The sequence below is a fragment of the Dipodomys ordii genome, unplaced genomic scaffold (assembly GCF_000151885.1).
Source record: "Dipodomys ordii isolate 6190 unplaced genomic scaffold, Dord_2.0 Scaffold77, whole genome shotgun sequence".
NCBI lineage: Eukaryota > Metazoa > Chordata > Mammalia > Rodentia > Heteromyidae > Dipodomys > Dipodomys ordii.
Genome location: NW_012267293.1, coordinates 2,180,850 through 2,206,931, shown reverse-complemented (window position 1 = coordinate 2,206,931; position 26,082 = coordinate 2,180,850). Strand labels below are relative to the sequence as shown.

The following is a 26,082-nucleotide window of genomic DNA, read 5'->3' as shown; positions in this document are numbered from 1 at the left end:
TTACTGGAGATAAGAATCTCACAGACTTTCCTGCCCAAGCTGGCTTTGAGTAGCTAGGATTATAGGCGTGAGCCACTGGTGCCTGGCTACATGTAACAGTTCTGTCCATGGGGGCTGGCCCTCCGTGTTCCCATTCACCATTTGTGCTATCATCTTTCCTGGGTATCTAATGTTCCTTTCCCTCCTATGTGGTGATGGGAATTATAAAGCAGATGCCAGTGAGCAAACCCCCTGACTGTCTCTGGTGTCACTGCGCTCACAGCCTAGTAGGGGAGACCACATGAGTGAATCAACCCACACCAACTGAGCGGCTGCCACATTCAGAGCTGTGAAGGCGCTGAGCACAGGGCCGGAAAACTCCTCAGGCCCGAGCAGCTTCCTGGAGGCCCTGGCCCACATGGGAGGACAGAAGGGGGATGAGAAGCCAAGCAGGAAGAGTGCTTCCAGGAAGTGGCGCTATCTGCTCCACCCCGTGAGCAGGCCCCTCACTCATGCCAGAGACATGTGAGCTTTAAGGCTTTAAGTCTGAGGACGCAAGAGAAGTATGTGCTTTGGAGACCAGGGGGAAATGGGGTGTGAATGTTTTGAAAGGCCTCTGGAGTGGGTAAAACATTTATCTCCAGAATAGCAATCGTGGTCATCTCTAGAGCCTCGGTGGCCACTTCCCCTAGCTGGGCCCTGACACTGCACTGAAGTGGTTCGTCCTGAACGGGACGTCTCGAGCACTGCAGATGAGCTCCCGGGCCCTGGGGACCGTCCCTCTAGCACCGCACAGCCGCACTGTCACCAGGAGACGGAACCTTGGTGGGTGAGGGCTGTAGTTGCAGCTTCCACTGAGGAGACCTCTTGAAGATTACTCTATTTTGAAGTGGACTAGAACAATGGGAAGGAAAAGAGCCTTTGTCAGAGCTGACAGAGTTCCAAGCACAGGCGCACCTGACCGCTGGGAACCGTGTCCACGCAAAAGGATTCAAGACAAAAGCAAAGTCACAAGGAGGACGGCTGGGGTTCTACGCCTTCCTGTGGCTTTCTGCTCAAAGTGCCGGCCAACCCTCCGCGAGAGAACAGTTGAGACTAACACGAAATAGAATGAACTTGAAGATCAAGAAGAATCAACGTCAGATCCCTAATATAACATCTACGTCCAAGGTGGCTTGAAGGATATAAAGATAAACCACAAGTCTTTTCAAAGTAAGCTGTTTTATATGAAAATTGAGATATGGTTACTCAAACTTCCTTTCCCCGAGAATCTCAACAGAAATTACAAATAGAAGGCAGTAGATTGGTAGGTATCACATTGTCGTAACGTTTAGAAGGGTTTGTCTAATTCATATGGGATGTTCCACCATAATGAGGACCATGGAATTTAAGATTAAATAAATTATTTTCACGACAAAAGGCAACTTACCATTATGTGTTCAAGTAGAGAATCTATTGCAACTATGTTATCAAAATATGTTCTGAAAGAAAGTAACATGAACCAGGTTAGGAACAGTACTTAGATCACAGTACACACAAGAATGTATTAGTTATATGTGCCTGCATTTAAACAACTACAGAGATATGATCTGATTTTTATCGTTTTGTGGAAACAATCACTATCATCTTAAATAAATAACATTTTATCATCGCCTTAATATTGGGGCAATATTAGAGGATGCATTTAGTGATTACTAACAGAGCAAAGGTCACAACACGTAATGACACAATGCAGAACTAAAACTGGCTCCACAATACTAATTTAATCAATTTGAGGGAGGGCGGGTTTTGGGGAAGCTAGAGTTGTTTTTTTTTTAAGTGATTGTACAAAGGAGTTGCCATTTGCCAAAGTAGTTTATGAATATAACATATCTTGACCAATTGGATTGAAATGAAAAATTGGAAAGAGTTAAAAAGCAGCTTTATTGTAAAAATGCAATTCATTTGAGAAGAACTGTCAGATACAAGTAATGATGTGTCTAATGACTATGTAAATTAAACATATTATTATTGCTATTATTATAAATGTCACCAAAAAATGAAGTAACAGCCATGTATATTACAAGAAGATGTAAAAAAGCATTCAATATGGTTCTGCTGGCTATGTAAAGCTTTTAGTTTGGGCTCACATAAACTTAGCAGTGTTCTCACACGTAAGGAAACTAACAAGAATGAACAATTAATTTTTAAGGGTAATTTTTAGCTTGAAATTACGGAGACTGAGAGCATCCTTCAGGGCACAGCACACTGAAGGCACCATGTAAGGAAGCCGGGAGAAGCAGGAGAGAAGCAGGAGGGCTCAGGGTGGCCTGAGGTATTCAGCCGACTCTGGGACACTTGCAAAGTAAACAAAGTACACTGGCTAGAGAAAGCTCGCAGCTTTGCTTTCTATATGCCTTGAAGGAATACACACATCCTAGAAGACTCTTTGTTTGAAAGAAGAATTTTGACTTATGTTGTCAAAAGAGATCTTCAGCTCTACATTTCTTTATTTTTTAATTTATAAAAACAAGTAAAATGTGAACTGGCAATTCAAGAAATTATTCGTGGGGCTGGGCGCCGGTAGCTCACACCTGTAATCCTAGCTACTTAAGAGGCTGAGATCTGAGGATTGTGGTTCAAAGCCAGCCTGGGCAAGAAAGTCCGTGAAACTCTTATCTCCAATAAACCACCAGAAAACCGGAAGTGGCACCGTAGCTCAAGTGGTAGAGCACTCGCCTTGAGCTGAAGAGCTGAGGGACAGCGCCCAGGCCCAGAGTTCAAGCCCCACGACCGACAAAAAAAGAAAAAAAAAGAAATTATTCATGGGAAGTCTAGTATTTGCTGGCATATAATATGAAATTCCGCTACATGGAAATGTGGGAGCTGACACCGTTACAGCTGTCACAGGGATCCAGGGTGAACACACACGTGTGGCTTCTTTAGTGACTGGTGGGAGGGAAGTTACCAAGACCCGGTGCATTTTCCCGATGCAGTGCTTAGCCAGGAGGGTCAGCTTTACAGAAGGTCAGTCCTGGTGGCAAGCAAAACCAGTATGAACCTGAAATTTGATGAATATCTACAATTGCCTTCGTTACCAGCTCACAGGAGTTTTTCTGAGTTGAAGAAATAGAACATGTTCTCAAAGAGATATCTGAGATGCTATACACAGAAAAGTTTAAAATACTTTTCGTAATATTTAAAATTGATATTGGTAGAAAATGGTAGGGAGGACATTTGGGGGGGGGGGAGTCAGAAGAATTCCTCTCCTAATGCTGTCAGAATTCTCTACAAAAACAGCTAATTAGTGTCTTCAACCCTCTATAAGACAAGCTATTTACAAAGTCAATGTCCAAATAAAAATTAGCATCATCAATTTATATCAGTAATGTTTCACTTATAAAGTGAACATGGGTGATGACCTAACTCTATAATCTGAAATATAATTAATCATTCTTCCCAAATTACTTGTATAATGAAGATTCATCTTTGGTTATTGACCACAGTGGAAACCAATCTATCACTGCCAAGGCCTGAACTTAAACAACTAATCAATAAAGTTTTCAATATCCCTAGAAATGAGACTCACTTGGATACATCCAGTAGAAAGTCATTTAGCTCCGTCTGTTTGGCAAGACCTCTGCATACCTGCCATGTAAAGTAATGGCTATTAGTGATATAGATTTCCACTTACTTGAAAATGCAAGTTCTTTCCATTAACAGCACAACTGCCTGACTTGTGTAATAATCTCAATGACTATTATCATCTGTTGAGTACATGAATATGCTAAACCCTGACTTACGCATCTGCTATTATTACCTCATTTAATAACTGCAAACTCCACAGGTTTGGGATTTAAACTTCACAGGTGAGACACGAAGCAATGGAGAAGCCTAGCAGGACCCAGGCCTCACGCGTGTCAGACGTGGCATTCAGATATAGTCAGTCTACCACAACTGATCACCAAAAACATTTTTGATACATTATAAGCCAAGCACTGGTGGCTCCTAGCTCCTTAGAAGGCTAAGACTTGGAGGATCACAGTTCAAAGTCGACTTGGGTAGAAAGATATACTTGATTCCATCTCTAGTTAACCAACAAAATTTGGAGCTGGAGGCATGACGCAAGGGTAGCAACCCAGCAATGGGCAAGAAAGCAGAATGAAAGCATGTAGTCCTGAGCTAGAACAAACACTTTATACTTTCAAAACTGTTGGCACATCTGCTACCTACACTTGAGGGCCGTGAAGTCCTGGCCCCCATCCTGTTATCCCACAACTCCACTTTCTTCCTGTCACATTGACTTTGCTGAAATGGAAAGGGGAGGAGAGAAGGGCTCTTAAAAAATACATGTGTGTAATTGAAATATATTGAAGACAGGAAGTAAGGGAATAAATAGGAAGGATTAAATGAATAAACATTTTAGAAATCACAAAAATTGTAGTATTTTTTTAAAAAGCATAAAAAGTAAAAGTGAAAGCACAGCATGACCCTGCTAATAGGTCTCTACTCTGATGCCCAGTGATGCACTCGAGTAACTCTTCTTCCTTAGGAAGATGCTGTGAACCCATCCCGGAGCCTCACCTGCACCTGATGTATGGCGACTGAAGCCCAGGCGAGATTTGCTGTTGCAACCTAAAAAAGCAAGAAAACATACAAATACGACACACAGAAAATATTCATCAGTTACACAGCACCGCCCAAAATGAAGGTCACTGAGCTTCAGAGATCTGCAGGACACTAAGTGTCAAATAGTAATGCGCGTGCTTTTTCGTTTGTTTTTTACCTTTCTCCTACTAATTGATGGAGCTTAAGGCTCTTGTTGTAACATAAAATGAGTACTTTCAAGTTTAACAGAAAGTCTATTTAGAAGGGCTCTAGGAGCCTATAAGATGATGTGTTATTTCTAAGACATGAAATCCCTATGCTGGCGCTCGCTGACAAGATCTTGCTTTGGCGACTAGCCAGCTTCTTTTACCGTTTATTGTGCAGTTAACATATATCGGCTAGGAACTAGGCATCACTCCAAGAGCTGCAGGCAGAGCAGTAAGCGCCAGGGCCACACACTGGGGCCCCTTTCTGTGTGTTGTGGGGGAGAGTCACACTGAAGCCAAGTGTCGCGCGTGGTGTAAGAGGATGCAGCAGCAGGACAGAGCACTCACGGGCATCAAGGGCTCAGGGGGCCCCAAGGGAAGGCGCAACTCCTGAGGAGGACAGAGAGGGACAGAGCCAGGAAGCCCACACTGAGGGAGGGGCAGGGCCTCCACGGAATGAGGGACAGCCGGAACAGCACAGGGGAGGGTCAGACAGCAGGTGGGGCCGGGCCATGCAAGAACTGGCTGAGGTGGATGTGAGACATTTTAGTATTTGAGCTTGGTATCTACGAGCCTACTCCACTTGCATGAGCAGTGAAGGCAGCATTGCATTCCTAGCATACTGACGCCGGTATTTCATATTAGTATTTGACACTCGGTTTAGAGAAAGGACGTTTTTAAGAAGGCATGAAGACAGCCAGAATGTAGAGCTTCAAAGCCACCACACAGCTTTATTGAACTGTGTATTGTCCATATGTTTTCTTACAGAAAAAAGGCTATGCTACTAATTAATCAGCTCCCTCTATAATCAACCTCAGGAAAACGAACACTTTCTAGGCAATCATGAGTATTCACATCAAAACAATGTCACGCAAGCTTTGAGCTGTAGAGATACATGAGTCACTGAGTGTTAGCGGCCAAAGACGCTCACCTCCTGATGGCTGAGACAGAAGGCCTCTTTGCCCCAGTGCCGATACAGCTCAAGGATGCCAATCAAGTCACCAATCGCAGTGACAATCGGCAAACAGAGAACAGACTGGATCCGAGTTCCCGATTCCAGCCCAGTACCTCTTGGAAATCGTTCATCCTGAAAAGGTAAAGGGGAAATGCATAAATTCAGTGAGAGACACAAAACCAGTAGGGGGGGCATGATGGAAAGGAAAGGGAACTGCCAGGTGGATAGGAAGCAGCACTGGACATGACACATCACAGATAAACATGGCCCATCAGGAGACCTTGTTCCCATGGTGCCCAGGACGCTGCCCTGAGTTTCTGCTCAAATGCCTCTACTTCCCATAATGCACTGGGTATCTGCTCAAATAAAGGAAAGAGTTGGGATGGTGTATAGAGGAGGCGAGCCATCAAGCGATCAGAGCAAAGCCCAGGGAGGAGACCCGGAGCGGCCCTGTGCTACAAAACTGCCTGGTAAGGAGGGCTGTGGACGGCTCTGTGGGGCTCTCCAAACAAAGGGCCTCGCTACCCTCCTGCTTCCCTTTCAAACAAACTTGCTCTGTCTGCATAAAGAAAAAGGAGAGTAACAGAATCACGTTATAGCTCCAATTCCTTTCAGAAATTTGCATGAGACTTGTCATCAATGATGAGCAGTCTTTTTCAAAAGAAATGATGATGGTTACATAAAAATCATACTTAAAAATGCTTATTGTCAGCAATATAAAACCTATATTCAATTACTTTCATGTTATTTTTATCCTTGACAAGGACAAACCTGATGAATGAACGTGTATGTTCATTTTGTGTAATAATAATAAAGTCATCATAAAAGCTGACAGTTATCCATTTATCTTCCTAGCCAGACTGTCCTCAGGCTTCATAGGCATAATGAGATAATATAAAGCACTCCAAATGCAAACACTACATAGAGAAAAACTGTTTATAAACATTTCTTCTTTTTCTGTTTTCAAGGTTAGAGTAACACAAAAGGGTATGTTAATAAGACTATTCTAATTGAAACCTCCAAGGTCCATGTAAGTACTGTAAGCACTCAGATTGTCTGGTAACTATCAGTTATTTATCCTACGAACAGAAATTATTTTTTTACTTGAATCATTTTATTCTTTAGCAAAATCACTGAAAGAAAACATAGAGAAATAGACTGACTTACTATCAAAACTCCACTTCTGTTTCTTCGATGTGTACTGGCTACAGGAAGCTATCGGCCAAAAATTAGTACTTTCCATGAATCAAGAATAATAAAAAAGGGGCTGGGAAGGTGGCTCAGTGGTAGAGCTCTTGCCTTGCATGCATGAGGCCCTGGGTTCGATTCCTCAGCACCACATAAGCAGAAAGAGCTGGAAGTGGCGCTGTGGCTCAAGTGGTAGAGCGCTAGCCTTGAGCTGAAGAGCTGAGAGACAGCACCCAGGCCCAGAGTTCAGGCCCCAAGACCGGCCCCCCCCCAAAAAAAGAATAGTAAAAAAAAAATCTATGTTTGTAATTTGCAGGCTTTTAAGAGTCTGCATGCACAAAAGAACACTCTCAAGTTAGAATATATGGCATGTTCCATCTCCATTTTTTCTACAATGTTACTAGTTCCTGATTGCAAAATTATGTAATTATGGCAAAAAAATTTTAAAGAACACACTTAAAAGGCTTCAGATAGGGTTAGCAATGGACGGAGAAAACTCCTTGCAAGTCTGAACACCTTGCCACGCATCTCAGTGCAACACAGGCATTGACACACTGCGGAAGACAGCCCTGCACTGTCCAGTGTCTCTGCAGGTTCCCCCTTCGTACAGCCTTCCAACTCCAGTCATGTGATCATGCAGTTAATGGGAGGACAGTAAGTCAGATGTAAGCTGAGGTTTGAAAAGTTGCCTTCCTTCTTCTCTCTTGGACTCTGGCTACTGCAGGAATGTGCCAGGCTAGCCTTATGGGTGGGGTGAGAGAAACAGGGAGCACTGAGGTCTTCCAAGACCGGACAGCACCTGACTGAGGGCCAGTGAGCCTCGGCCCCATGACAGGGTCCAGGTCGGCAGAATGGGCCAGTCCACAGACTCAGTGGGACAGGAAGTGGCTGTGGTAAGACACCCCCAGATTCGGGGCGGTCTGTGTGCAGCAACTGCTGGCTCACTTGTGTGCATGCAGCAGGATGTGAAATGGCAACTGTTGTGTGTACATGAATACAACATATATTCTAACGTTTCACCGTACTGACACATGCACTGAAATAAGAATTCCTCAAATTCAGCTCTTAGTGAATGTCCGAGAGACAATTTCCTGAATATAAGCATCCGGCTTACATGTTTTGATTTGTATAGCAGACCCTTCGTCTGGTTCGAAGAAGACCTCCATCAAGGGAAAGCTGCAAATGCTCTAGAACTACTCACATTTACCTTTGCTGTATGAATACGGGTCAGACGTACATAATCTGCCATTCCACGGAGCAGGCTGGATCATTGTCTCAAAAATTACTGTTGCATGCATGAATACTGCTCACCAAAAATGACATCTCATCTACTCCTTATTGCAAACACGCTGGGTGCTTGATTCAGGTTTTCCATAATCTCACCCAGTTTCTACTAAATCTTCACTGTATCACGCTAAGCAAATCCACTTTTACCTTACTTCAGGGCACCATTTGCTCTGGGGGAAGTATATTTTCACAAAACTTCAGTAAGGGCAGATAAACAGCAGGTCACAAAATGACTTAAATACCACTGATGGTAACATGGAACTGGCTGAGAGTTTCTCTGTACCCACTGAGCAGAACAACACATATATTAGGATCTGAAACTTCTGATTTTGCAGGTGTGTATGCATGGTGTACACATGCATGCATGTATGATGTACTACTGTGCTTGGTCAGAGATTTTGCAGGTGTGTATGCATGGTGTACACATGCATGCATGTATGATGTACTACTGTGCTTGGTCAAAACCATATGTGATACACCCATGAATAGGGCAGGCTTACTGTATTTTGTTTTAAAGCTTAAACTCTAATTGGGCATGATACATCATTTTTTCAGAAATATTTCAGTTAGGATCAGAAGTCCTTTACCCCGAGGATGTCCTCCACGAGCAGCGTCTTCCTGGACTTGGCCACGTAAGCAGAGATGGTGGTGCCCTGGGTGATGGGTCCAGCCGGGATGAGCCGGGGCTGGCCCTCCTTCATCCCGGGTGGTGTGAACACACACAGACTCTAGGAGGAAGACGAGAGCGTGCTTTATGGGTGTCCTGTGCCGCAGCCCTGGACGGACACCAGAGCCCTGCCTGACAGCCATCCGCACACGGACCCCCAGATGAGGCAGTGCTCCGGTCTGAGGAATCCACACAGAAAGGGGGTTAACTGTGAGGACAGGCAGCACAGGTACAGCAAGCTCAAGATGGACCCTAGTAGTCCACCAGGTCAGCAGCCATGCTCCCTTCAGAGAGGACCAGCAGCCGCCAGTCAAGTGATCTAGTGTCGTCTGTCATTACAGTATTTGTTTCTCACACATCGTTTTTTTTTATCCTCAACCACTCACTTGACCAGATTTTAGAACTATTTTTAAGAACATATATAAAATCGGCTTCCTGTTTGTTTCCTTAACACCACTAGGTGGCACTAAAGAGTAAGAAAAGCTGAGATGTAGCCTAGGCAAGACCAGCCACTACCTTCACCTGTTCTTAAACTTCACACTGTTCTTAAAAATACACCATCCTGTACAGATTGCCAGTGCACCTGAAGCCTCACAAATCACTACAACAAACAGGCTATGCACACTGAAGACAAAGACGGTTTCTTTCGCTTGTCCAGTCTCTCCCAGCGTGTACCCAAGCAAGGGAATTTTCTAACACATCTTCTTCACGGTTTGGGAGTCATAAAAAACCCAGAATGTGAAGGGGGAGATGAGTGTCCTTAAAAGAGGAAGTCTGTGAGGATAGACAGAGCCTGGCGGCCATGCTTGGAAAGCAGGAACTCTGGCCCGAGGGGAGCCTGCCGGATACCTAGGGAAGGCTCGGCTGGGAGCAAGGATGGGCACTGGCCGCGGGGGACACCCCACTGCACAGGTGAGGAGTCCCCGCTGCACAGGTGAGGAGTCTCCACAGGGCTGGGGATTGAGGGTTTACAACCATGCAGCCATTCATGTTTACAAACAAACACTCCTGAACTGACTTACTGATCAGTCCCACAACTTAAGCGCTTGTTAGTGACCTACTGTGAATTAATGTTTAAAAATTGGCACTCATAACATTATAACTTTTACAAACAAATTCTGGTTGACAGCCCAAGACAAAAATGATAACATGCGAAATGTTATTTTGAATGTGTGGCTAAGTGTAAATGAATAAAAAAGAACAAAGACACTAAAAAATGAATTAAGCAAAAATTCAGTCTCAGGAAACCAACAAACACCTCCAAAGTGCCTTGTCTATGTCAGTCACATGACAAAATATACTGCTCCTGACAAACCATTTCTTCCTCCCAGTGCCCATGGGCAAGGGGGGCCATCTCTCCACACTCCTTGGCCAGTGCACCATGAGCTCCCTATGATTCGCTGCTCACTGCTGCCAACTCTTTACCGAAGAGAATCTTTGCCTGCTGAGCAGCTTAGCATATTCCTCTGACACTAGCAGGTACTTCAAATACTTGTCGAATAAACAGCATTTATGATGCAACATTCGAGCCATGGAGGAGGGGAGATGAAGATTTAGAAAGTTCGCCAGTCTTGCCCAAATCACAGTCATCAAGTGATGAATCAGAACCACAAGGTTTTTGAAGCTAACCTACTTCCTGGGGCATTTCTGTCCTTCTGGAAGCCTTCTCTGCCCTCTGGGACAGCCCCGGTGGGCAGTAGGTAGACGATGTGGGCACAGGACCGGGCTGCCTGCGGCCTCTCCCACCCAGCCCAGCTGGCACTCAAAGGCAGTCTGCTCAGTAAACATCGTCTGCAGAGGTGATCACTAAACACTGTGTTCAGCCTGTTACTTGGAAACTGGACATTTTTCTATGGTTTGCCCTACACAGCAATGTCTATATTCCTTGAAACTGTCCATCTTATCTATGTTCACATCTATTCGTAAAAAACGTGTCCTTATAATTCATCACATTTCCACTATATCCCCTCATAATCATCACACATATGTGATTGTGTTTCCTCTCTTTGGATCGTTCCTTCTTTTAGCAAATAGTTTCTTTGTGTTGTCTTCAGATGTGCTTGTACATGCGGGCTCTCTCCCCAGGGAGTAGCAAAGTCTCAGGAGGGCAGAGACTAAAGCCCTGCGGTGCTGCAGTACCTAGAACAAGCCTACATGAGCTGCTGCCCAATATCTTACATGATGAATAGATACACTTTAACATTTTAACTATTTATTTTACTACTTGTATTACTGTTTACTCAAGACTAAAATCAGATGTCTCTGAACACTTTTTCTCCATTTCTATTAATATATTAAATAGCATCAACATAATATATTTTGATTACTCAAGGATATAGCTATTATATTGTGCCAACATATCCCCAAATCTCAAGAACACTGCCTAATATTTAAGTAACACTAGTAAATGGCAAATATATTTATAAATACGCCTCATGCTCTGAATGGAAATGAATTGATGAAGACTATGCTGGGCTATCATCTGACTCCTTCTCAACTGCAGTGATGGAACGAGCCGGAATGTTGTGTCAGACCAGGCCCGAAGTGCAGGGCTGGGAAGCCCCCAGCTGGACATGGCGAGCCACGGACACTGACAGACACTCCGGGATCTGAATCCAGCAAACCAGTCCCAGAGCACTTACAGAGCTGTCTTCTACAAGCACAACCACACTCTGCCAGCCTCTGCGTCTACTTTATTAAACTGTGTATGATGCCTGGAAATGGCCACAGGCTGTGTACAGCGCGCCAGCCCAAAGTACTGAAACGCCAAACAACACAAACCTAGAACTGCAACTCACGATACAGGATACTACAAACCAAAGCAAAAACAACACAGATTCCAAGACCTTCTCTGTAAAAAGTGCTGTGCAATGCTTGACTGGTACTAATCATATATGGAAGCAAAATACAGGGACATGGTTCAAGTAATAGAGCCTGTTGAGTGCAAAGGCCTGAGTATGTAAAACAAAATAACAACCTTAAGACAAGAAGGAAAAAGGGAGGAAAGCAAAGAGGAGGAAAGGAGGAGGAGGAGAGGAAAGGAAGAGGAAGAAATAAAAATAAGCTTAAAGTACTTATGTATGTCTATCATTAATACAGTAAGTATTGTCAAAGACCAATTATTGCTATTTCTTATCTGAGCACAGAAACTTGAGGAGAGATACTCACATTATTACATTCTCCAAGGAAATACAGCGCAAATCCATCAGCTTTTGTGGCTGCCAAAGTAATAAGAGAGGAAAAAACTGATCTCAGTGGAGGAATATAACATGTATAATTTCTCTATGGTGAGAATCAGACAGGAGCCTTTTGAATAGATTTGCTCACATAATCAGTGGTCATTCAGTAAGTAACAAGATAATCGATGGCCTTCCTCAGTTCCACATTGGAACAACCTTCACAGGCTTTCACCACTGTCTTCCGTGCACACCAGCCAACACACTGTGTTACAATACATCTGTCAACCTTCAAGCATGGAGAATTCATTTTTAATCAGGAAATTTTGTTTTTAAGTTTTATAGTATTAAAATATGCCTTACATAATGATCCTACTACTAACTAACTAAAGTAAGCACCAGTCAAGATGGGTAGCATGGGCTACCCAAGTAGTCACGGAAGAGAATAGAAGTTAACTCGTCTAGAACTGCTCAGGAGCTGAGTGCAGCAGCTCAGACTTGCAGCCCAGCTACTGACGTAGAAACTGGGGGAAACACAGCCCAAGCCAACTCCAGCAGAAAGCATGAGATGCTATCCAAAAATAAATAAAAAGGCAACATTGGGCTAGGGTGTGACTCAAGTGGTAGAGAGCCAGCATGCCATGTCTGAGGCCTTGAGCTCAAACCACAGTACTGCCACACACACACACACACACACACACACACCATGCACACACACACGAGCATGTACACACGCACGCGCGCGCGTACACACATGCACACACATATGCACACATCCGCATACACACAAAAACCTTCAGGGTCATCTGAAGGTAAATACAATAGCAACAAACAACAGAGTTCTGGAAGGGTATCCGAAATGTGAATCCCTACCTAAATCCTTTTTATCTATGTGTCTTTGGGTGACATACTGAGCCTCCACAGCTTCCTTACAAGTAAATGGTGACAGTCACAGAAACTAGTTTGTGAGTTCTTACATACCATACTTGTGGAGGGGCACAGAGTACAGTTAAGTAGGTACTAAAGGGAACTCCACATATGGTTAAGTAATACATTAGATATTACATATATCACTATTTTTATTGTTAAAGAAGGAACAAAAACTCAATTGTCATAGTAAGTATTCTGGGGGAAAAAAATCAAGTCCTAAAAATACATCTTTTCCAAAAAGTCCTTTTCTGATATAATTTTTCCCACATTCTAGTCAAAATATAAGCCCACCTTACCCAAATATGTTCATTTTCCCTAAAAGTAATGATTTCCTTTATAAAATGTAATTTACTTGAATAAAATAATGTTCAGTGAAAATTAAAGCCGTAAGTATATTCTGTTTAGACATCAGGTTTGCGTTTTGGCACTTTAGGAACTTTTAGGTGTGATCATTCCGGCAGCTTCATAATAAAATGTGTCCTCTGCAGCGAATGACTTCTGCTGCCTCTCGGTGGGTTTGGGTTTGTCCGTGAGGTGGGAGATCGGGCCAGCCGGGCGGGCGGGCTGCTGTGAGGCGCGTACCTATCTTGATGATGCTGCTGAGCTCGTACAGCAGAAGCTGGTTGTCCCCTCCTGTGTCCAGACGCTGCTCTATGTAGCTGTTCAACTCATACACCACTCCCTGCATATTCGTATCTTGGTACTTTGAATAGAAATAGCAGAAAGAAATGGCAGTTATCAACAAAATACAATTCCAATTCTAACTTCATATGCTAGCGATTCACTATGAGTTTATAGAGAATTAACTATTATATGTATTTATAAAACAAGTACATTGAAAATTAAAATCGTTCTATTTAGATTACTCTATAAACTGTATATGCCAGTTATCCATACTGAAATAGCCAAGACTGCCTATTATAACTTTGCTTCTGAAGTTTTGTAATAATGGCAACTTGGTTGAGAAATGGGTGCAGACTTCCTGAGGCTGGCTGCTCTTCTGCCATGCTAGAGAGCCCGAGGCACCGGCGGCACCCAGCTCCCCTGCCCGGCCTCTCTGTGTGACCCGGACCAGGACGCAGGGGTCTGCCAGCAGCTCACCCCAGGCAGCCACACACCAGAGCTCGCTGGGCACCGGTGCCTACGCCGATGGCACGCGCCTCTGAGCACACGCCATGCTGCCTTCTCGACAGTGAAAGACACGTCTGCACCCTGCCAACTAGTGTGCCCTGGTAACATCACCCGAAAAAGAAAACTCTGGTGCCCTGCGCTCAGGGGCTAGGGTTTCCTGCTCCACCAGGAGGGACCCTGGCTTCACCCCCCCCGCCCCCACATGTGCACACACACACATGCACCCTCTGCGCACGCATGCGCGCACACACCCACACCCCTCCCCCGCAGACACACACACATACCCCCCCGCAGACACACACATGCACGCACACCCCTCCCCCCTCATAGACACACACGCACCCTCCGCACACGCACGCACACACGCACCCACATCCCTCCCCCCGCATACACACACACATGCCCCCCCTGCAGACACACACACACACGTACCCTCCAAGCATGCATGCACACACACACACACACACCCTTCCCCCCGCATACATACACATACCCCCCTGCATACACACACACGCACCCTCCGAGCACACATACATGCACACACCCACACCCCTCCCCCCATACACACACACACACACACACGCACGCTCCGCGCACACATGCACCCTCTGAGCACACATACATGCACACACCCTCACCCCTCCCCCCCATACACACACACCCTCCGCGCACGCATGCACGCACTCACCCCCACGTCCCTCCCCCTGCATACAGACACACACATACCCCCCTGCATACACACACACACACACACACACGCTCCATGCATGCACGCACCCTCTGAGCACACATGCATGTACACACCCACGCCCCTCCCCCCATACACACATGCACCCTCCGCGCACGCATGCGCACACTCACACCCACGCCCCTCCCCAATACACACACAGACACACACACACTGTGTTTGGGAACATTCTGGCTGTCTCCCACTCTGAAGGCCCCGGCTCGTACACCCGGCATGTGCTCCCCGTGCTCCCCAGCCACACACACAATCTCCACGCCGCGTGCCGCACACCTACAGTGGCCACGGAGCCACAGCCGGCCCCAGCAGCTCCCGTGACACTGGAGAGCAGAACGTCCAACGCCATGCCTCCTCTGCGTTCAGTGCACCAGCACAGGCTTTTCTAGAAGCTGCCCCCAAAGCAGCCTCTGCTGGAGGAAGCTGGGCTGCTCCAACTTCCCGGGCGCACCCACTAGTGGCTGCAGAGCCCAGCGTGCGCACCAGGGCTGGCCGGGGCTCACAGGGACGCTGCGGTGTGGGTGACCTTGTTCCCTGAACTCATACAGAAGATGGGTGAGCATGGTCAGCCTCAGGAACTGCGCCATCCTGGGGTGGAGCAGAAGAAGCCAAGCACATGTTGTCTGCTTTCTTTGTGTTTGCTCACTTGTATGATCAGAAAGTTCTGGCTTAAGTGAACAAAACCCCATCTCACCAGTTACGGAGAAAGTGAGACCTGCAGGGGTCCCCAGACTTGAACCAATTCACAGGGAGACCAGGTTCCCTTACAGGGACAGACATCTGCGACGCAGACTTGCTGCACCTGGCCCACGGCCCCGCTGCTTATGTGGTGCTGAGGAATCGAACCCAGGGCCTCATGCATGCAAGGCAAAGCGAGTTTTGTGACTTTTAACTGACAAAATTTATCTGAGCAACACCCCAAAGCCTCCCAGGCACTTCGGTCACGTCTAGTGGTCATGAGGTGGCAACATCCTGTGGCAAACACCTGCGACTCAGGTCTCCAAAAGGTAAGGACGCCGGCAGAGCCCAGAGGAGGCAGCATCAGCCATCACCCAGAGTCCGCTCAGAGACGGTTCATGTGTTAGGGCTGCAGCTGTTCCTCACCAGGCCCAAGCCCTCTGCCCCCACCCAGTGCAGAAGCCCGGGAAAGTGGTTATCTGAGAATGACCAGGGAATGCAGAGCCAAAGTCAGAGGCCAAGGAGAGCCCGAAAGCCACCGTACAACCAAGGTGCTCCTTCCCAGCAGCACGTTGGTCCCGTCGGGGGAGAGTCTGGCTGGCTCTACGGTGGGTTGCAAGGGCACACTGGTAACGGGGCCTTCCATGAACGCAGGCAGGCGCCTCTGCCCTCACTGTCAGAAAAGCCCCTTCAGTCAGGGCTTGTGTGCGGCCGCCTTCCAGCTCTTTTGTACAGGAAATGGGGTGTCACAAGGAACGGAGAGGAACAAGAAGATGTTCTGGGATGGGAGCAGTTTCTCATGAGATTTCCTTTCCCATTTCTGAGCTTTCGTTCTTCCCATTTGTATGAAAAGAAGCATGAATTACACAGTCTTCAATACACTTTCAACACTTCATCTGTGATAACCTAAGACCTAGGCTTTCAGTTTTTCTTGTTCATTTTAAGCTTTTGAATTCTGACCTTTAACCTGATACAATACATTGGTACATTTTGTTTCCTTTGGTTACTGATAATTGCCTAATTACTTTAACAGTCAACTGTCTTATTAAGATCGATATTCTAGTGCTATCATATTAACGCAGATATTAAAAGCCCAGTCTACACAAGCAGAAGCTCCATGCCTCTCTCCAGGACGGTGTGACGGGGGGGGGGCGGGGGGGAATGGAGGGCGGGGGAGGGGCGCGGAGCCACGGCCTCCAAGTGGGGACCCACTTTAAGACGCTCTTTTGGAAACTACATGATAAAGAAGGCCCGTGAGGAAATCAACTCCATGCCTTGACCAATAAAATATGTCAACACTGGGCACTAACCCTGAGATTTTGTGCTTAAGGCTAGTGCTCTACCTACCACTTGACCCACAGCTTCATTTCTAGCTTTTTGTGGTTAATTGGGGATAAGAATCTCTCAGACTTTTCTGCGCAGGCTGGCTTCAAATCACGATCCTCAGATCTCAGCCTCCTGAGTAGCAGCCAGGATTATAGGCGTGAGCTACCAGCGCCCGACTCAGAATATTATAAAAGCTGTTATGTACTTGTATAGCATTTTTACCTCACACATTTCTTTCCCATCCTTTATTCTAAGAACCTATATAAAGCTTACATTAAGGATCACTGTATATTTGTAATTCACAATGAATTCATATTCTGTTCCGCACTAATTCCATGTGTGGTTTTTGAGAGCAACCACTGAAAACACAGCTTCACAATAATACGCCACGTGGCAGGCTAGCAGTGACTCAACACACAACCTGAACTGTATCAGAAACATCAACAGAAACTCAACTATGTCCAGTTCTGTCTGCCAGATGTTACTTTGCTTCCCATGGAATTGTAATGCATCCCGAGCATCCCCGAACAGGGGCTTGGAGCACAGTCTGAGAACCAGAGAAATGACTCTCCCAGCAGGGGCTGGGCTGGGGGCAGGGGAGGGAAGGGGGACTTGATATCTGGTGAAAGAAAGTGAAGAGACAGTGTCTTTCATTCCTGTCTCCCTACCCCGGTTGAGATCACATAAGGCGTAGTCCAGCTCTTTTCGATTCTGTCGGTGAGGAGTGTCTCCTTGGCCCTTCTTTGTGTGGTGTTTTCTGTCCGTTTCTGGCAGTAGTACAGTGAACTGGTGGAGTGAGGATCCTGCCATTCCTTCTGTCTGTAAACTGTAGCACGCTCTAGGGAAGGAAAGCTTCCTGTGTCCCTCCCTCCGCTCATGCATAGGAACCTAAAACCCCTGTTTCCTATTTTACTCAGCATTAACACTGCCCTCTAGCCTGATGCTCAGATCGTCCAAGCCTGGCCAGCAGGGGCCCCTTCAGTGTTCTCCATCTTCACTGTTTGATCAGTACTAGGATTTGAACTCAGGGCTTTCAAACTTGCTTGATTTTCTTGTTGTACTGGTATTCTGAAACCTGAGTCATGCTTCCAACCTGGCTTTTTGCTGGTTAGTTTGGAGATGGAGTCCCTTACATGTTTTTGTTCAGACTGACCTCAAACCATGCTCCTCCAGATCTTGGCCTCCTGAGTAGCTAGGATGACAGCCTGCAGCACCCAGACTTTCACATGGTTTCTCCAAACTTCTGAGCCGTAGACCTGAAGAACATATTTTATGTTCTTCCATAAAATGGGGAGTATGTCCTCTGGCCTGGTTACTTCCAAGAGAAGGGGAGAGGAGTTGCTGCCCCAACCCGTGTGCGCGCACGCGTGTGTGTGTGTGCGTGCGTGCATGTGTGTGCATGTGTGTAGTACAGGGAATGGCCTATACTTGACAGGTGAGTACTGTACTATGGAGTGACAGCCGCACAAGCGGTTAAGAGTTTCAGGAGTTTCTTTTTTTTTTTTTTGGTCAGTCATGGGGCTTGAACTCTGGGCCTGGGCGTTGTCCCTCAGCTCTACAGCTCAAGACGAGCGTTCTACCACTTGAGCTCCTTCCAGTTTTCTGGTGGAAATGGAGATAAGAGTCTCACAGACTTTCCCGCTGTGGCTGGCTTTGAACTGCGATCCTCAGATCTCAGCCTCCTGAGTAGCTAGGATGACAGGCGTGAGCCACGGGCACCTGGCAGTTTCAGGACTTTTTAAAGAAGCATTTACAAAGGACCAGGGCATCCTGTGCGCTGGCCCAGGCCCTACTGCCCCACCTCTGAGGATCAGAGACTGGCTTAGCTGTCCAGCATGACTGTGAGTTCTTGTAGCTGGGTGTCCCAGCTGGGTGTCCCCCCCCCCGTTGTGTAACGTAATAACAAGTGAGGGCAGGAAAGCAAGGAGCAGGACATGTGGATGGGTGGTCGACGGATTGTTAGGGATAGGACATTAACCGTGGGGAAGGTGGGAGGTGGGTTGGGATCAACAGTGAGCCAATGTAAAAACGTGTTAATGGAGTGACTCAGGACACAAAGGTCGGCAGGGTGGAAAAGGCCTGTCCATTAGTAATTCTGGGACAACTGTCAAATCACTGATGGACACAGCAAACACTGTCAGTAAGTTAATTGGTAGTAAAGTGTGATTCTCTTCTCTGGGGCAGGTGAGTAACGAGCACTACCCGCTGGGGCAGGGGTCCTTCCCCGCTGGGGCAGGGGTACTTCTGGACGTCGGGACACAGCCTTCCTCAGCAAGCTGACACCTACTGGGGTAGGACCAGCAAAAACTCCCACTCTGATGCGCTCTTACATTCTTTTACCCAGAGGTAGACAAGAACACAGCAGCTACTCGTGACAGCTATGACAGTAATGCATTCATAAACAACTTCACTGTACACATAACTGTAACTTTTCTAGATAATGGCTATTGTATTCTTTTGCACACAATGAAGAAATATGCCTAAAACAATACCCTTTAATAATCAGGCTTTCATTCAGAGGACCGAGACCAGGCTTGGGGTTCAGCATAGCTCTTTGTCACAGTAACTTTAAAAATCTTAATTAGCATCTGTTTTTACTATGCAACCCCAATTGCTGAAGGAAGAAGAGAAGGGGGGACGTGCAGGTTGACACAAATAGAACAAAGGTCTTCCTTTCAGACGGTCTCAGCTTTATAGCTTAAGAAAGTTAGGGTTGAAGGTCAGTTGGAGAGAAAGTCATCTGGAATGCCTTCCATGTGAGGAAATCTTACCACATCTGTCACCACACACACACATACACACACACACACACAGAGCTGGGCAACAGTGGCTCACGGCTAGAATCCTAACTCCTCAGTAGGTCAAGATCACAGGATTGTGGTTGAAGGCCAGCCAAGGCAGGAAAGTCCATGAGACTCCTACCTCCAGTTAATCACCAGAAAACAAGTGGTAGAGTGCTAGCCTTCAGTGGGGGAGGGAGGGGGGAGACAACTCAGGGACAATGCCTGGGCCCTAAGTTCAAGTCCCACAACAACCGCTCCCCGGCAAAAAAAACAAACCACACACACTTATTTAAGGAAAAAACCTGACCAGACGTCAGTGAGCACTGGAAAGATGACTGCAATTCTGCCTTTAAAATTTTCCATTCACAGGAAGGCCTGCCTTCAAAATAATTAACTGGTCGACGGGTTAATTATTTCTATAAGTCCCAGGAACTTTTGCTTTGAAGCCGTCCATTCATTTAAGGCAATGATACATGTTGTTCCCAAACAGATCCATACAAAAGCTAGGCATATTACGTCTCCAGTTCAGTGACTGGAATGGTGGCTCCTAATTATGATCACAGCTGAGCAGAGGTTGCTCAAGTTGTGTGTGAAATCCCACAGGCCAGCAGTTATTGTGTCAGTGGACTGGTGTATGGTTCACTCTGCTTTCTGAGAAACAAGCCACTGGAGGAGCTGACCCTCAAAGCCCTCCATGCCTTGCAGCAGCAATGTCCTCCAATCGTGCTCCTCACCCCACAGTGGAGCCCACGGGGTTAAGTTTCAGAAAAAGGCAATATAATATACATAAAGCAAATGAACGCAAAGGATTTGAACACCACCACCAAGAGATGATTTGTGTGACATCACAAAACTACTCCTCAAAGAGGCTGAGCTTCACAGATGCGTGTTTCCATCGGCGCACAACTTAGAATTGCGCTCGCACTGCAGGTTTGTACTGAGCACATTCTGATAGGAAAAAAAAATCTATTGTTTTCAACTGCCGATTTGTTAGGGCTTTATCTGACATTCTAAACTTTGAGTGTCAACACTGTTACAAAGCAAAGTGAACTCAACTAAGTAAACCAATCTGTGTCCAGTAAAAGCTTAAGATTCTGACACTGATATGAAGAAAGAGGAACAAGGGAAAGAAAGTGAGCAGATTTACAAAAACCTCATGCTGTGCTTTAAGTGCTTCCTTCTCAGGTAGAGCGCGGAGCCCCACCTGCCCCAGCTCTGCCTGCCTCCCTTCCCTGGGGTCCCTGTGCCTCCAGATCCATCACCTTCCTACTCCTCTGGGCTGCCGGGCTGGCCTGTGTGCCAGTGCAGCAGCCCACTCCCGTCCACTCGCAGGCTCCCCTCCAGGAAGGAGCAAGGCTTTACTCCAATTCCCTCCCTGGAGGGCACTTCCTGGGATACCACAGTGTAAGACTGACCATAATGCAAGTATAAGCTTTTATTTACTTGAACAAAAAGAAACTCCAGCTACTCTAGGCAAAACGAATACTTAAAAGTTGTCATTGTGAGATCTTCTCCCTTCTCACCTTACTACACTAGCAAAAAAAAAAAAAAGTAAAGATTAGGAAGAAAAGCTGAGTTAGTAACAAAACTGGACAATGAGGGCTGCCTCTGTCCTAAGAATGTCAAGAAAACCTGGCTGGACGAAGTACAAACCAAGACAAATCAAAATGGGCCAAGAAAAGGACACTGTCTAAGAGGCCAAAAAAAAAAAATGGGGAAAACAATGACATGGGGTCCTAATTCAATTTGGCTAGAGCTGGATGTAAGTTCCCGCCATGTCTACAACAGAGGCACACTGACCAGAAGCCCAGAGGACACCCTGACCACCGACAGAACCGACCGGAAGCCCAGAAGAGCGTCGGCTCACTGCCAGGGTGAGCAGAACCGCCTTTCATTGGGACCACAGCACTGCTGAGTGACACGAACACAGTCCACGCCAACAGCCAAGACAAAATGGAGGCATTTGTTTCAATCAACCCAGATATAAAAGTCACAAAATCAGTCCCCACTCCCCAGGGAAGATCCACGGCTCCAAATCCCTGGAGACCCTGGTGGAGTCACCGAGAGCTGGGCCTCGTTACCTGGTGGCCAAGCGGCCCGAGGTCAGCAGAGGTGAGAGGCATCCCCAGGGGCCTAGCACAGTGCACAGTGGACACACGGCACACCCAGAAAGAAACTGCATACACCACCACAGTCCAACAAGAAAGTGAAGGAACAGCATACACCACCACAGTCCAACAAGAAAGTGAAGAAACTGCATACACCACCACAGTCCAACAAGAAAGTGAATTTTCACTGGAGGAAGGACATGCAAAACAAATTCTAGGAAAAACATTTGTTTTTCACAACAAAAAATTATCAGTGAGCAGACAAGACAGGTTGAAATGAGAGGCTGTGCTGGTCTTTTTAGTTCAGCCACACCCTACGGGCTGCGGCGGGAACTCAGCTGCACAGGGTCCAGCTGAGGAGAGCTTCTGGATGTGTACAGACCGAGGCAGAGATGACTGAGGGCCTTCAGACATCTTCAAAAGAACAAGGAACCTGGGAAGGATCAACACACCAAGAAACTAGGCACGAGAATATCCTCAACTAGATACTGCGAACGAGAGAAAAGTGAGAACGTGCCCCACACACTAGGCTGACTAATGAAAGTGAACACATTTACACAGAACCTAGAAAAGGCAAGATCACATGATGGACCTGCGCAACTACCCAGAAATTACAAAATGCCATTTACTAAGGAAAACGCTGGAAGGGAAGCAGATTTCTCCTTCACATCCTGTTTACCATGGTACAGGGAGGTAGTGGCGGGAGGTCCCCAAGAACCCCAGACTTGACTAGAGTATAAGTGTTCCAGAACCTGGAATGTGGTTTCCCTCCCATTGACATTTTCTCTCCCTGGTCTTATCAGGAATCGTTTTTTTGTTTGCTTGTAAGATGTAACCATTTAACAACCACAAAACAGTAACAGTAATAGTAAAACACAGGTCTAATGGGGTGGATGAAATAAAAACAAACTGCAAAGATGTTAACTGACCCTGTGTCTCTCAAATCGCCCTGTACCTGGTGCCTCAGGCTGGGACTTTCCCTCATCCCTTACAGAGAAGCAGGACAGACACCGGGCTGCGCTGAGAATACCCCGCCTGGGCCACCGTGCCTCCTGCCCGCAGTGCCCTTCCACCTCTCACTTCCTTCAGGCTCTCCCTGGAACACGTCTGGCGAGCCTCCACCAGCAGTCGGGCAGCAGCTTCCCTGCTCTCCCTGTGCCTGGGGCCGCAACACTCTCCACCACTGACCCCAGAGGACCGCTCTCGCTCATGCACATGCCCAGAGGCAGAAATTTCTGTCTGGTTTCTTGTTCATGGGTCCCAACCACAGAGAAAAATAAGGCTCAATTAGTATCACATTGATGATGATGATGATGATAATGTCGGTTAGGAAATTTGTCAGACTGATCAAAAGACGTTGGTTTAATATCCTTCCACAGAAATTGTTCAAGTGCATGGAGAGCAAAATAGATAACGTAACAGTCAACAGAAGTAAAATGAAGACGGCTCATCCCAATAGGGTAGGTTCAAAACAGCTGAAGTAAAATTGAAATAAATATGCAGTCCTCCAGCTAAAACTGCAAAAGCAAGCATGCTGATGCAGGCGTGAGCACCCTCCTCCCACCTGGCGGTCTCGCTGACCTGCTGGGCAGCGCCGTCCCCTCCCCCACCTTTGTTCCTCTCCGTGGACGCTTTGTCTCCATCTTGAAATAGTGTCTGTATACTGTAAATGTCCACATAAGCACCACCACGTGGGAATTCGCCCCTGGGCCTGACCGTAAGTTCACCTGCTCCCTAAATATCCACATCTGGTAACTGAGATTTACCACATTCCACATCAACTACCTGATTCGCATCCTCACCAGCCTCTCTGTTCACCGTCCTCACGGATGCACGGAGTCCACACAGCCCCTCTTCGCACCCACCTTTGGGACTTCCAACCAAACTGACCATCTCCTCCCTCCCAAGACATGGGTGGATCTAAGCTGACCACAAAGATGAACCCTGGCCTTGGGCGCTGGCCCTCTACTCTAAACTCTGGCAATTCTGCCTTTTGGCACATCACGGAGGACCCAGATTGCCAGCTCTACCACTGTGAGCTCCAGAGATGACCGGTTAATACTCAAGTCCCTGGCAAACCCTGAGGCTCACAGAAACTGAGTGTGCAGGTGGCTACTGATCAAAGGAACTGTGCCGAGCTACCAGCCCCCCTCCCTGGCTTGGGTTGTTGGGAGAATCCATTCTTCAGAGATGAATTTATCTGTATTACAGTTTGTATCTTACAAAGAATGATTCCTTACATTAGGTTGCACAGCTGCAATTCAAACATTGTTTTCAATACTTAATCTGTATGTAATCTCTATGTATAAGAAATGAGATACCTTTTTCTTATGAAATTACGTATCATTCTGTTGTATTAACCATTGGTTAATCCCACTCAGTGTTTAATCTTGCTAAGTATCTTAGTATTAACACACGAAAACACATGGAGTATTTCTGAATGTGCTGAGCAACGCCATGTCTCAGCACATGAGTGATCTTTTGTTCTCCCCAAAAGAGGATGCCTGACCTGAAAGCCAGGCTAAGCCTAGTAGCCTACGAGAACAGAACAAGACAAGTGGAGCGCTGCCTATTGTGCAGAGTGCGGGGCGGCAGGTCGCTGCCGGTGCAGGTGCTGCTGCTAGTACCTGGGCTAAGAGAATCTAGACAGCCAGCCTGCCTTTCAGCTTCTAAATGTCGGCCATGGATTCAGAAGATAGTACAGCAAGCATAGGCCGAGCAACATGCATCTGCTTGCTGCATCTGCCTTGTGGGGTCTAATCTGCAGCCTCTCTGCTGGCTTTATTCACTGTGGAGTGGTACTTTGGAGAGGGTGCTTGTTTTCTGCCATTTTTTTTACACTATAACACGTTAAAACACTAAGAAAATATACAAACGAATTTGTTTCCTGCCCCGTGGTAACATTAGTAGAAATCACATTCACGTTACTCACCCTGCTGACTTCCTTAGGAGCCGATTCATCTGTGGAAGGGAGAAGGAAGGGGGAGAGATACAATTAGAAACCCAACAGGTTTGAAATGCAGAACATGTCATGCATGTTCGACAAATTGGAGGCTCACTTACAATGCGTTCTCTTAGGGGATTTTACAATATGAGTTTTTAAAATTGTAAATAAAGGATAAACATCACAAAGTGAGAAAAGTATATGCTAGTTTCAGGATGGAAACCGCAACAAGCCCTTCATAGATTACCTTTTCAAAAGTATAAAAAGGAATTGCCTGCACACGCAGCGGCACTGGCAGAGGAAAGCCTCCGCACCAGAGGGGTCCACACACTGGCAGGCCATAAGTGATGCAACGGCCACAGGGAGCATCCAAACCACCAACACTGTCCCAGGAGGACGCCGCCTGCCCAGCCTCTCCCAGGACACAGGACACTGACCTCCCCAGACCCACCACAGAGCAGAGCAGAGCAGGCCTGCAATGCAACACTGTTGCTATATGGCTTTATTTTCCTGGGGGGGGGAGGGGGGAGGGCTGGAGGGGTGGGAGGTGGAGGGTTGGAGGGGTAGGGGGTGGGGGTGGGGGGGAGGGGGGAGCCAAACAAAAACAAACTGCAGGCTTGCAAGCACTGTGAGTTAGGGCCTCCCATCTTCTTCAGCAATGAAGTCCTGCATTAACCACCAGCATGGAGCACTGCTGGCAGAAGATGAACGGGTCCTTTATACTGCCACATGCACTCACAGGGGCAAACAGACCCCGGGACTGTTTTAAATAAGTTCACACATTACTGAGTCTGTCTCTGCCAGTGCCCAAACCAATCAATCGCACACACCCGGTGTCTCCTCCTCCATCCTCAGACTCACTGCTTGCTACCCAGTTGCACAGATGACACATCTAGTCCCAAGTCACAGTGCAGGTCCACCAGTGGCTTCCAAACTGGTTCCTGAATTGGTGTATGCACACGCATGAGCACGTACACACACACACACACACACACACACGCCTTCCTCTCCCAGTCTGTCTTTCAAAAGTATTGCATCTATTGTGCTCCTTAACACCTAAGGTAAATGAGATTTCAACACTGGCTCAACGCTGACTTTATCTGGGTTCCCTTAAAAAAAAAACACTAAGCTTGGAGCTATTAGAAAGCAGGTGCTTCCCTGGAGAAGTGACGACTTTGTCACTGAAGCAAGCTTAGTAACAGAGCTTAAAGTTAAAGTCTTGGATACCTTTTTAAAAATTTTAACTTTTTTAAATTAAAAATTGTTCTCCAAGAAATGCAATTGTTATCTAAGCACAATTTTTAAAAAGCAAATGGCACTAAAAAGAATAAATTGAAAGAGAAAAGGGCTGGTGTGTATGTATGCATGCCTGCATGTGTGTGGGGGCCCACGCGC

The 26,082-nt window shown here is 46.6% G+C and overlaps 1 protein-coding gene across 1 annotated transcript in view; it reads right to left on the bottom strand.

Moving 5' to 3' along the window:
• Positions 1–26,082, bottom strand: part of Pde10a (phosphodiesterase 10A) — a 178,251-nt gene that overhangs the window by 28,026 nt on the left and 124,143 nt on the right. Inside the window, exons 3-10 of the mRNA XM_013024523.1 lie at positions 24,676–24,704; positions 13,558–13,678; positions 12,038–12,087; positions 8,790–8,930; positions 5,704–5,859; positions 4,543–4,593; positions 3,548–3,606; positions 1,409–1,460 (exon numbers count right to left, since the gene is read on the bottom strand). Of these exons, the coding sequence (XP_012879977.1) occupies positions 1,409–1,460; positions 3,548–3,606; positions 4,543–4,593; positions 5,704–5,859; positions 8,790–8,930; positions 12,038–12,087; positions 13,558–13,678; positions 24,676–24,704 (659 nt within the window). The remainder of the gene's footprint in view (positions 1–1,408; positions 1,461–3,547; positions 3,607–4,542; positions 4,594–5,703; positions 5,860–8,789; positions 8,931–12,037; positions 12,088–13,557; positions 13,679–24,675; positions 24,705–26,082) is intronic.